The sequence below is a fragment of the Dipodomys ordii genome, unplaced genomic scaffold, assembly GCF_000151885.1.
Source record: "Dipodomys ordii isolate 6190 unplaced genomic scaffold, Dord_2.0 Scaffold34, whole genome shotgun sequence".
Taxonomy (NCBI): domain Eukaryota; kingdom Metazoa; phylum Chordata; class Mammalia; order Rodentia; family Heteromyidae; genus Dipodomys; species Dipodomys ordii.
Genome location: NW_012267250.1, coordinates 14,241,674 through 14,254,685, shown reverse-complemented (window position 1 = coordinate 14,254,685; position 13,012 = coordinate 14,241,674). Strand labels below are relative to the sequence as shown.

The following is a 13,012-nucleotide window of genomic DNA, read 5'->3' as shown; positions in this document are numbered from 1 at the left end:
TAATCATTCTTGTCCTCATGCATGCATACAAAGGGGAGGCCCTGCTTACCTAATGCCCTCCCAGGTATGGGCCTGAGCCTAGAGATTTGATCAGCATCTTTAGGAGCCCTTTTTGGTAGGACTTACTGGAGGGATCATTTGGTAAGCCACTTGCTAACCTCAGACCTTTATTTGAAGGTCAAGAAAGGCTATCCTGTGGGCAGATCCAGGGCCCTGGGAACCATATCTGTTGTCCTGGTAACCAGGGATCTTGTTTGTTGTCTCCCTTAGTTTCAAGGCTCCCTTTCTTGTCAGATGGTGGGGGCGAGAGTGGTTTCAGGACCTTGACTTAGTTATTCTCTGAGGAATAAAACAAAAGAAATTCAAAGTTCAGCAAGCCAGCCCTTTTGCCATCTCAGGAAAATGTCCAACATGGACACTTCTTTTCCCTCAAGGAAGAGAAATTCTGAGCAGATTCACTGGAGCACAGATGCTTCCCAAAGATTTCAATTGGCACAGAGCATTTTTGTTGGTTTGTTTGTTTTTTAACCTGTGTAGTGACATTTTCTAGAGTGCTAAGATCTTTGGGCTATGATGAGCAACCTTCTGCATTGGCCTGAGATTCAGGGGCTTCTTGGAATATTGACTTTGCAGTGCTACATCCCAGACACACCTTGTGCAAAGCAGGATGGCTACAAAGTGACTAAAGGAGAGAATGGCTTAGGAAAAAGAAATATAAAATGGAAACCTCTAGAATGCCGAGGTTTTATTCTGTTCCTGGGTCATCTATGGACCCAAGTAAGACAGTTAATGTTTCTTGGCAGCTTTTAAGCACCTCTTGTAGGAAAGGGGGCATAGCCTTTTGTCAGAGTTCCCCACTTTCCTTGCATGTGCACCCCAAGACATGCTATATCTTTCATTGGAAAGATGTGTGTGAAGATCTTGATTTTCCCATCAAGGACTGACTGAACTAAAGGACAAAAATTAAATCCTGCAGTTGGAAGCCAGTGCACACACCTGTAATCCTAGCTACTCAGGAGGCTGAAATCTGAGGATAGTGGTTTGAAGCCAGCCTGAACCAGAAAGTCTATGTGACTCTTATCTCCAATTTACTCCCCCCACACCCTTCAAACAAGCCCAGAGTGGAGCTTTGGGTCAAGTGGTAGAACATGGTCTAAAGCACTCAAGGACAGCAGCCAGGCCCTGAGTTCAAGCCCCAGTACTAATATGAAGCAATTAAAATTAAAATTAAATCTGCAGTCAGCTGGAAGGAGCTTATTCATACATTCTGTGTCTTCTTTTTGGGTCTCTGCTCATAATTCTAAATTCTGCTATGGCTAGGTTAATCTGAAGACTAGATTTAGTCAAACTAGACAATGGATTGTGATCACTTACATATAGATGGAAAGGGCACCCCTGTTTTCTTCGAGATTGCCTTACAGTTTTTCCCTTCCTTTTAGGATCTGCACACACTATCCTCAGCAGCTACTGGTCCCAGCAGCTCGGGAAGAAACAAATGCGTGGTAGGACAGTTCTTTTCCAATTGCTTTTTTTTTTTTGCCTGTCTCCTATGCCCTTGAAAATGTAGTAAAATGTTATGTGTCACTCGTGAGAGACAGTCTTCCATAATTTAAGAGTACTCTACTTCCAAACCCCTTCACCCCTGCTTCCCTCAACATGCAGACACTTTGGATACACCACGTGCGCAATAAATGTTCAGTGACTAAAACTAACTTGCTGTGGCTCAAGTGGTAGAGTGCTAGCCTTTAACAAAACAAAAGAAAAAACAAACAAAAACCCTCAGGGACAGTGGGCAGGCCCTGAGTTCAAGCCCCAGGATGGGGGAAAGCAACAGCAACAACAAATTTCCAAAGCATCAGCTGCCTTAGGAGGACTCCAAGCTGGTAATGAGAAGTCTCTCGCTATCCCCTCACTATACCCTTAACTCCTTTTGTGCTTTGTTCAGCCTTTCAGTGTTCCAGACGAGGAGGAGAACTGAACATTGCTCTGCGACCGGATGGACGAGTGGATGTGAAGGGTGCAGCTACTGTGGTTTTAGAGGGCACGCTGATGGTCTAGACAGGCTGTACTAGCATGCCGCTGTCTCTGAGGACAAAGTGTTTTCTGCATGAAAAGAAAAAGGCTGCCTTTAGCAAGCCTGCCTAGTAGTCCACTCAATCCTCACGTGAAAAATAGAAAAAGAAAGACATAGCCATGGAAATGTAATAATGCTTCCAGAATAATTAACTAAGGGAATTTTAAAAACTCTAGTTGAGATGGTAGCAACTCGAATAATGTTATCTCTTTTGATGATAATACCAAAGAATGCAGGGGGAGGGAATATATTGGGAAGAGTGAGAAGCCATGTAAATTTAGGTGTGAATGCCTTATAGAATATCTGTGGGCCTTTGAAAGATTGTGAGGATATAGAGAAAGCTATTTTATGATTTAATGCCAAGAAAAAAAAGTACAAGCCAGGTGACCAAGCCTGTAATCCTAGCTACTTAAGAGTCTGAGATAGGAGGATGGAAGTTTGAGTGAGACTCTTATCTTTAATTAACCATCAAAAGCCAGAAGTCAAGCTATGACTCAAGCTATGGCTGGTACAGTACCAGCCTTAAGTAAAAAAGCTAAAGGATAGTACCCAGGCCCTGAGTTCAAGCTCCAGTACCAGTCCAAAAAACCAAACATCAAAAAAACCCCTAAAGCTAGGTATGTATGTAAGCTACTTATTATGATAGTAAAATTAAGTTCTGTGTCTTGATTTGTTTTGATATATGGCTTTAGAGTGATAAGTTTAAAAGGATTCTTCCTTTCTCTTAATAAAATGAGTTTAACAGAACTTTAAATCAGTGACATCTGTCATATTGAGTACTACAGCTGGCTCTGGGGTTAAGAGGATTCATTGTGGTCATTGATGCCAATTCTTAGCCATCTCACAAAAAAAATCTAGGCTAATGTTAGCAATTTTGCTACTACCATGTTTCTTATTTTTATTTACTTTTGCTAATTAAGAGTGAATTTAACCAGATCTGTCAGACTAAGGCAAGATGAGCAAGAGTTCTGGGTCAGCCTGGGCTCAACTGAATGAGTTAACAGTTAACTGAATGACTAACAACAATTCATAACACTGTTATGAGCCATTATACCAGCGGTGAGAATCACTGACAGGTTTTCAACAACTGTGAGGCTTTCTCCAACCTTGACTGAACTATAGAAAGAATTTTAAAGGCTAGAAGCATAGCTTCCAATGGTAAGAGTACCCGCCTAGCAAGCAAAATATTCTGTGACTCATGCCTGTATTCTAGATACAACCTCTCAGGAGGGTGAGATCTGAGGCACGCAGTTCCAAGGCAGCATGGGCAGGAAACTCCATGAGACTCTTTTATTTTATTGTATTGTATTGTATTGTATTGTATTGTATTTTTTATAGTCAGTTGTGGGGTCTGAACTCTGGGCCTGGGTGCTGTTTCTCAGCTCTTCAGCTCAAGGCTAGCACTCTACCACTTTAGCCACAGCGCCACTTCTGGCTTTTTCTGCTTCTGTAGTGCTGAGGAATGGAACCCAGGGCCTCATGCATGCAAGTCAAGCACTCTACCACTGAGTCACCTTCCCAGCCTGTCCATGAGACTCTTTTTTTTTGGTCCAGTTTTGGGGCCTGAACTCTGGGCCTGGGCGCTGTCCCTCAGCTCTTCAGCTCAAGGCTAGCACTCTACCACTTGAGCCACAGCACCAATTCTGGCTTTTTTTGTTTTTGCTTATGTGGTGCTGAGGAATTGAACCCAGGGCCTCATGCGTGCAAGGCAAGTGCTCTACCACTGAGCCACCTTCCCAGCCCTCCATGAGACTCTTATCTCCAATAAACTACTGAGAAAAAGCTGGAAGTGGCATTGTGGCTCAAGTGGTAGAATGCTAGCCTTGAGCACAAAGAGGCTCAGGACAGCACCCAGGCCCTGAGTTCAAGTGTCAGAACTAGCAAAAGAAAGGAAGGGAAGAGAAGGGAGGGGAGGGGAGGGGAAGGGAGGGGTGGGGAGGAAAGGGAGAAAGAAAAGAAAAAAAGGACCTGAGAATCATAGCAACTTTGAACATCCCTAGTAGACAAATGGTAGAAGTAGATTCTCTCAATGAGGCCCTTATCCTCAGAGTAGGGCCACCTGGGATCTTGCTGGAAGTGCAAATTCACAGGCTCTGTCCCACATCAAGGGAGTCTTTCACATACCTCTGAACTTCTATAAGCAGTGGGTGTATGAGATGGACTCAGAGAAGACAGAGTTAAAAATCACACTGGCTTGGAAATGGGGCCCAGTGCTTTGAGTCTGAAAAACCTCCAGGTGATTCTGGTCTATGTTTAAACCTGAGAACCACAAGATGTTCCAGCTTCCAGATTTTGCCACTGCTTTCTTCACTCCCAAGTGACAATTGTCTGTATAGCAGATGACTTCTAAATGTGCCTGGCTTCAAATTCCCTTCGGCTGTGATATAGATTTGCTGTTTAGTGCACTTTTGGAGGAGCTTTAAAAAACATTAAAAAAATCATCTTCTAGTTTTTTTCAGCATAGAAAAATGATCTGTGCTCATGTGAGGACTGTTCAGTAATGTGTTAGTAATAAATAGATTAGTTAATCAGCCATGATTTATTAATGATGAATTTATTATACCTGATTGTGCAGTTCTGCTAGCAAATAGAGCTTTAAAGAAGTTATTTTATTAATCATCACAATATTAATTGTAGACACTGAAGGATCACTAATTAAACACAAAGCCATATGCAGAACAAGTGGGCTGCTGAGATCGGCAAGAATAAGAAATATTCATTTTTGAGAGGAGCTAGAACAAACTATGCAGTATTAGGGGGTTCACTTGGCAATATTAATTAATCACTGCACATTAGTATTAGAATAGTTTCTAGTCGGGATCCCTGTATCAACACACACTGGAGTGTGTAGCACTCCAGTGAACCTTTAAGGGAGAAGTGTTGTACGGTCATGTTTTGTGTTTTACGCACATGCAAACTGCTGTAACACAGTCCATTCTACAGGGTGGATGTAGAAAAGAAAGAGGTTAAATTCTCACATCAATGCTGGGTGCTAGTGGCTCATACCTGTATTCCTAGTTACTCAGGAGAGTGAGATCTGAGGCTTATAGTTCAAAGCCAGCCCAGGCAGGAAAGTGTATAAGATTCTTTTTTTTTTTTTTGGTCGGTTGTGGGGCTTGAACTCTGGGCTTGGTCGCTGACCCTCAGTTCTTCAGCTCCAGGCCAGTGCTCTACCGCTTGAGCCACAGCGCCACTTCCAGTTTTCTGGTAGTTTATTGGAGATAAGAGTCTCTGGGACTTTCCTGCCCAGGCTGGCTTTGAACCGTGATCCTCAGATCTGAACCTCCTGAGTAGCTAGGATTACAGGCATGAGCCACCGGCGCCCAGCGTGTATGAGATTCTTATCACCAATTAATCACCAAAAAGCTGAAAGTGGAACCATCGCTCAAGTGATAGAATACTAACCTTGAACACAAAAGCTTAGGGACAGAGTACAAGTTCAAGTTCCCGGAACATCAATAAATAAATAAATCACCCCAATTCTGGGTGTGTGCATGGGGTGCTGGAAGGCAGAAGTGCAGCTGCCTAGTAAACCTAATACCCTAAATTCAAACCTCAGTAAATCCTTTTTACCTCCTCTCCCCCACAAAAAGAGGATAACAGCCTTGTGTCGTTGGGGCAGAGAAATAAGTAAGACTATCTACCTGAAGAAGAATCAAGTAAAATCAAGGAGCGTTAAATAACAGGAGGTGTTCCACACTCAATTCAAGTTAAAGGCAATTCATGACTTTGCAGTTTGTAAGCATTTGCCGTTTGGGTTATTTGGTGTCCAAACATTATTGCATGGCACCTTGAGTTGGTAAACTCCCGTGAGTGCCTGGGCAATGGCCAAGGGCTGCCTCTCCTGGCAAATTAGGGGCTGGTGACTGCTACTAAATCTAGATTGATCAGAAATATACTGGGTGGGCTGGGAAGGTGGCTCAGTGGAAGAGTGCTTGCCTAGTATGCATGAAGCCCTTGGGTTCGATTTCTCAGTACCACATACACGGAAAAAGCTGGAAGTGGCGCTGTGGCTCAAGTGGTAGAGTGCTAGCCTTGAACAAAAGAAGCTTAGAAGTAGTACCCAGGCCCAAAGTTCAAGCATCAGGACTGGCAAAAAATAATAATAATAAATATACTGGCCTTTGGGCTAGAGCAAGGGCAGGCATGGTGGTACAAGCCTGTGATCTCAGCTAAGAGGAAGGTTAAAGATAGGACCATTTCATTGTCTTTCACTAATGGTAGCTACCTAGTCACACTGTTCTGTATCTTGACTTGTGTAGTTTGCTGAATATCCTAGTGGTTATTGTTATTCCCATTTTATCTGTGAGAAAAGTAATGTTTGGGCCATGTCACAAAACAATCTGTTTAAGGTCAGTCAGCCAGTTAGAGTGGTTGGGTCTAGGTTCACCATATGAAGGACGTGGACCAAACTCAATCTGTTGGGTATTGCTGCATCGACTAGTCACTGGAGATGTGATTCCTTGCTGGTAACTCTCTTGGATAGTGCCTTGGAGTCAGTTTCCTGAGGCTGCCAAGGGTTCCTAGAGAGTCCAGAGTGGCTGCTGTCACTGTGAGACTGCTGTATGACTTTGTGTGATCCATTGCCAGCTGAGGTTATTGAAATACCTTTGGGCCAGGTTATTTTAAGTTACAACAGACAATTTGTGAATTTCGTCATTCAACGGAAGGCTCTCTCCAGCTAAAACCATGATTTCAGCATAAAAGAAAAGAAGAGGTAAGTTAAAAGTGAACACCTGTTCTTCTAAAATTGCTTTACTGCAGGTACCAACCCTAGAGAGTTAGCAGATGGTTTTGTGTTTCTAAGTCTGACCTCAGCAGCCCTTCATCAATCTTCAACTGATTGATTCTCAGGAAAGAGGAGACTCTGGCTTCCCAGGGCACATAGGATCTTTGATTTACTTCCTACCTGAAGACCAATTAATTAGCCTATCCTAATTCTCTCAAGTTTTTCTAACAAAGCTATGAGACACAGGGGCACAGCCCGGCTGGGGAAGTTTTTATCCTACCTCATTAATTACTGTCACTCTAAACATGGATGCTACTAAAAGATAAAGAAAAAAAAGCATCATTTCACAACCTGCAAAACAGGAGATCTCCAAAGCTTGAATCTCTCCTGCTCCGACTCCTGAAGCCTAAGGGCTCCCCTATTAAAAATTTCCACCTATCACTGGTCTCAGTGGCTCATGCCTATAATCCTAGCTACTCAGGATCTGGGTAGCTTTGATCTGAGGATCAAAGCCCAAATCTGGACAGTAAAAAGTCCATGAGACTCTTATCTCCAGTTATCTACCAAAAAGTCAGAAGTGGAGCTGTAGTTGAAGTAGTAGAGTGCCAGCCTTGAGTGAAAAGGCTAAGTGACAGCACTTAGGCCCCAAGTTCAAGCTCCAGTAGCAGCACAAACAAAACAAAACCTTCCACCTATCCACCTAGACCATCAACTACTTCTCCTATTCCATCCCCACCCAAGACTGCCAAGGAGGGCTTGTCCATCATAAGACTACTTGCTACTGGGGGATAACCTAGCATTTAAAAAAAAAATAAGAGCCTTAATTATTTTTGTTTTGCAGTCATAGGATTATATTGCTTTTTTTTAATGGCATGGAAGTCATTCATACTTACCTCTTAGTTATCTTCCAGGTGGGTTACCTGGGAGTCTTACTTACTCTTTTCCATTCTGTGAAAATGTCTGCCTCTTATTTAGCTCCATCTTTCCAAGTCACTTGGCTTTGATTTCAGCTAGGGCTCCACTAGGAAGAGCCAGGGGCAATTGGGATAGGTTAGATCAGGGGATGTGTCAGTTACACACTATATGTCTCTAAGGAGACATAATAACTGTATCCCATCAATCCCCCTTTTAGAGACAGTCTTGGTATACTACCCAGAGGGGCCTAGAACACCCATATTCAAGAAATTTTCTAACCTCAGCCTCCCAAGCAGCTAGAACAACCACCACACACAGCTCTCCATTTGTAAAGATTAATTTTTCTATGACCCTTCTCTATTAAGAAGAAAGGAGGAAGAGGAAGAAGGGGCCCAAAAGTTGACTTTTGCTATTAGGAACTTTCTCAAGACTGGAAGACATGGCTTAAGTGGTAGAGCACTTCCTGTTGTTATACAGTGAGAAAACAGAGAAGCCACATTTTGAGAGGTCGAATTAGGAATCTTTTTTAAAAGATCATCAACAGCAGGCAGACTCTTGTTGCAAGGACCTGCAGCCCTGAGAATACACTTAACACAAGCAGAAAACTGAGCCATAAGAGCAGGAGAGGAGAGAAAGAGCAGAAAAACAGTACCAACAAACCAGATCAGCTCCAATGGAGAGCTGAATTGGGACGCTATGGTGACCAGAGGAGAGCCAGGACATAGGAGATGCAGGAGACACAGCACACAAAGCATGGTATAATGGCATCTGAGCTGGTCTGGAAACAAATAGGGTGAGGTCAGGGGGCAGGGCCACAGCAAGCTCAAGGATTCATGACCCAAGACTGGCAGGTCCAGCACTGTCCAAGTCCCAACCCCTACCCCCAGGGATTCAGGCATGCCTATCACTGGGTAGGTGGATCCTACCACCTCCACCATGAAGACAAGATGGCACCAGTCTAACCTACCATTCCAACATCTATCATGTGGCCAAGATGGTGCTGATTAGATTCAGCATCCCCGATTCACTGTGAAGCCTTGAGCTTAATTCTCAGTACTGTAACAAAGAAGCTACCTTTTCCCCCTTGAAAGATGCTATTTCTTGGTAGTGTGTGCATCATTTTTTTTGACTATGAAATTTTCAAATATACTTCTTTCCTATCCAGACACGTGCTCACCATAAAGTTTCAAACATATTAAATCATGACCAATTTCATATATTGACCCCTCCCCCAACAAATCAGGTGCCTTTTCAGCGCTATGCTTGGGTTCTCTCTGTAACCCCATTGGCTCAGCTAATTGAGCTGGGAAGGAGGTGACCTGGGGTGCTGGACTCCTGACCGGCTGTCTTCTACCCCACTCTCGAGGACCAAAGCTTGAGAACACCTCAAGTGTCACATTCTATTTGACTTGATGGAGAAACTCAAGGCATCTTGGCGACAGGCAGGACAAAAGGACAGCTGTGCAGGGTCACCCACAAAGTAGGGCATCTCTGGAGATTATCTTCCATTTCTCATTCAAGTTTTAGGAGAGTTTTAATTATGCCACCAACAGTCCACACAGCAAACACACAGGCTTAGGCTGGGGCAGAGGAAAAGAGTAACTGATTTGATTTGCATTTACCCTAATTAGAATATCAAACGTTGGTGACAAAGAGGTCGGCATGTGCTTTGATTTAGGATCACTTTAATTTAGTTCAATTTCCCATTATTACAACTGTCTTCCTCTTTGCAAGTCTGGTCCTCTTTCCTTCTAAAGGATCTGTGGCAGAAGCAAAATCTAAAGAGCCAGTGACCTGCTGGGACTTGGAAATGACCTAAGAGGTTCCTATCCTTAGTTAAAACCACAATTTTGGTTTCTGTTGAAACTTATAGTTGCATAGGTATTTAAATTCAGTACTGATAACTTAAGCCTATCCTTAGCTTTGAATCTAGAAGCCTGCTGTGTGTGTGTGTGTGTGTGTATACAAATCATCAGGTTGTCTTGTGAGAAAAAAAATAGTGTCTTTGATAATAATTTCCCTTGCAATATTTGAATACCAGGGTTTGTGAATGATTATAATAGTTAAGATATATCCATTAACATATTAATGAGTGTATTTAAATCAATAAGAGTTATATGCCTACAAGATTTGAAAGGGCTGAAAATACATGGAACTCCAGGTCTCAGGCACAGAACTACCCGGACCCATTAGAGACTGTTTAGGCATGCTTCAGTGATGCTGGGGGCTGGTTGGTGAACTACTGACTCTGGTCCTAGTTAAATCAGGCATCCTCTTGTTTTTCCGCCCTCATTCCCCTTTCAACAGCAGGAGGCCACCTAGTTAATTGATTGAGGGTAGGGGCGTCTGTCTGTCATCTCTTGGGGGTGGCTTTGGGGCCCTAGAGTTGGGTAAGAGGGTGTGGCTGGCCTTTCCCCTGCAACATATGGGGAACCTGCCTTGCTTTCAGCCCAAGTTCCAGCAACCAGCTTTAGTGGAGAGGCCTTCCCTGCTGGGAACACACCCTGTAAAGCCCAGGGCAGGTGGCGTCACTGGGAGAGGTCAAAGCAGTTCTTAGACCAAACAGCATCTGGCAAACTATGCCAATTGGAAATCAATGGCCCTCCCTGGGTGGGTTTAATTTTATGGTTATTTGCACAAATTTATAGCCCATAATGGACCAGACAGAGCTCACAGCATCCTTCCAATAGTGTCCCAATGGAGTGTGATGTCTTGGCAAGCCCGATTATTGATGGAATTAGACAATGTTTTGTCCAGGACCTAGAGATCTTGCCTCATGGCCTTGGGGACCTTACTAGCATTGATGGAAATGTGAGGGTCAAATGACTCTCTAGGGATGAAGTCTATCCTTACCTGTGGTAAGGTGTTCTGGATGGTCAGAAAGATGAAATGCTGGAATGGTAATGCATTGCCTTTGCCTCTACACACTTCCTGTCTGGTAGCAGTAGAAGTTGTATTCGTAGGTAGACCCATTGGAGTGAGAGGATTTATGACTTAAGGGTTTTGTTTGTTTGTTTGATCTGTCCTGGGGCTTAAACATAGGGCCTGAACACTGTCCCTGAGCTTGTCTTACTCAAGGCTAATGCTCTACCACTTTGAGCCACAGCTCCACCTCCAGTTTTTCTGGTAGCTAATTGGAAAAAAAGAGTCTGACAGACTTTCCTGCCCAGGCTGACTTTGAACCATGATCCTCAGATCTCAGCCTCCAGAGTAGCTAGGATTACAGGTGTGAGCCACCAGCACCCAGCATGACTTAAGTTTACTTAAGTCTACCAATTGAGGCTCCAATTTCATATCAACTTGAGGCTCTGTCCAGGCCTTGCAGCCCAGGCAAACTATCATTTGGATGACATGAGACTGGGTGAGGCTTAATACTCCCCACCCCCAAAGGCTTTGGCATGGGACTACTGTGCATTATTCCTTCCCATTGGAAGCTGGAGCAACCTCAAGGCAGGTGTAATGGGTCCATCCTTGATCTCCCACTCAAACGGCTGTCTTGGTTGTGAGCAGGACTTGCTGTCCTTCTGAGGTGGAATGGAATTTATCTTCCTTCCAGGCTTTTGTCAGGACAAGAGTCTTCCAGTTGGTGACGGTAAGCTGGAAACTAAAGGAGGGCCCTGAGCCAAAAGCTGCACAGCCTGAGATAGCAAAGCAGACCCAGCACATAGCTCTTCAGGAAACTTCCAGGACTTCAATGACAAGCTCCTTACTTGTGGATGGCATCTTTCCTTTTGCTGGGTGATCAAACCTCACTTGTTAATAGTTGGCAGATTTGAGCTGACCTGTTAAGAAATCACTGTAGCCCAGTACCAGTAACTCATGCCTTTAATCCTAGCTACTTAGGAGACTGAGATCTGAGGGTTTGGCTTGAAGCCAGCTCAGACAGAAAAGTCCGTGAGACTCTTATCTCCAATAAACTACTCAGAAAAAGCCAAAAGTAGTAGTGTGGCTCAAATAGTAGAACGCTAGCCTTAAGCACAAAGAGGCTCAGGGACAGCAACCATGCCCTGAGTTCAAGGCCCAGAACCAGCAAAATCAATCAATCAATCAATGGTCTCTGGCTCCTCAAGTTTGTAATCCTAGCTATTTCCTGAAGCCAAAGGGTTCTCTTGTTGAAAGTTCCCACCTATCGGGGCTGGGAAGATGGCTCAGTGGTAGAGCGCTTGCCTTGCAATGCATGAGTCCCTGGGTTCGATTCCTCAGCACCACATAAGCAAAAAGAAAAAAGCCGGAAGTGGTGCTGTGGCTCAAGTGGTAGAGCGCTAGCCTTGAGCTGAAGAGCTGAGGGACAGCGCCCAGGCCCAGAGTTCAGGCCCCACAACCGGACCCAAAAAAAAAAAAAAAGAAAGAAAGTTCCCACCTATCACTGGGCAGAGTGTCTCATGCCTGTGATCCTATCTACTCTGGAGTCTGAAATCTAGAGGATTGAGGTTGGAGGCAGCTGGGTCAGAAAAGTCTGCAGGACTCTATCTCCAAAACAATCAGCAAAAAGCTGGACTGAAGGTATAACTAAAGTGGAAGAGTGCCAGCTGAGCAAGCAAGACCAGCAAGCTTGAGGCCCTGCTTTCATATTCCAGCAGAGAGAGGGGGAGGAGAAGAGAATTTCAACAATTTAGTTTAAATCTCTTAGCTTTTATTTGTGATTCTAGAATTGAAACAATGTAGGTTCAAATATTTTGGCCAGTATCATGCTTAGACAGGAAGCACATATGGTAGAAGACAGAATTGAGGTATAGGTATTGACTGGTCACAGTTGTGATCTTTTCTCTTCAAGTTCTGGTACTGGAACTTGAACTCTGTGCCTGAGCGCTATCCCTTAGCTTTTTCACTCAAGGTTGGCACTCTACCACTTGAGAGACCTCTGAGGTTTGGTGGTTCGTTAGAGATAAGAGTCTTACAGACTTTCTTGCCTTGCTGGCTTTGAACTGTGATCCTTCCATCTCAGTCTCCTGAATAGTTAGAATTATAGGCGTACGTCACTGCTGCCTGCTCAAGTTATGTTTTTGATGCTTTGGTTGGGCTCCTCTCACCAGCCCTGGGCACATATGGAGAGATTAGAATCTGTCTTGTCAAAGTGGTTGTTTGACATAAGCACCACCATTTTAAGGGTAGTTGCTATCTTACAAGAAACTAATTTAGTTTATCACATCCTGTTTAAAAGAATTGTCGCCATGGGGCTGGGAAGGTGGCTCAGTGGCAGAGCACTTGCCTTGCATGCCTGAGGCCCTGGGTTCGATTCCTCAGCATCACATAAAGAAAAAAGCTGGAAGTGGCACTGTGGCTCAAGTGGTAGG

The 13,012-nt window shown here is 44.0% G+C and overlaps 1 protein-coding gene across 1 annotated transcript in view; it reads left to right on the top strand.

Moving 5' to 3' along the window:
- Positions 1-2,507, top strand: part of LOC105986239 (phenazine biosynthesis-like domain-containing protein) — a 25,569-nt gene extending 23,062 nt beyond the window's left edge. Inside the window, exons 6-7 of the mRNA XM_013017052.1 lie at positions 1,440-1,502; positions 1,946-2,507. Of these exons, the coding sequence (XP_012872506.1) occupies positions 1,440-1,502; positions 1,946-2,058 (176 nt within the window). The 3' untranslated portion in view covers positions 2,059-2,507. The remainder of the gene's footprint in view (positions 1-1,439; positions 1,503-1,945) is intronic.
- The last annotated feature ends 10,505 nt before the right edge of the window (positions 2,508-13,012 follow it).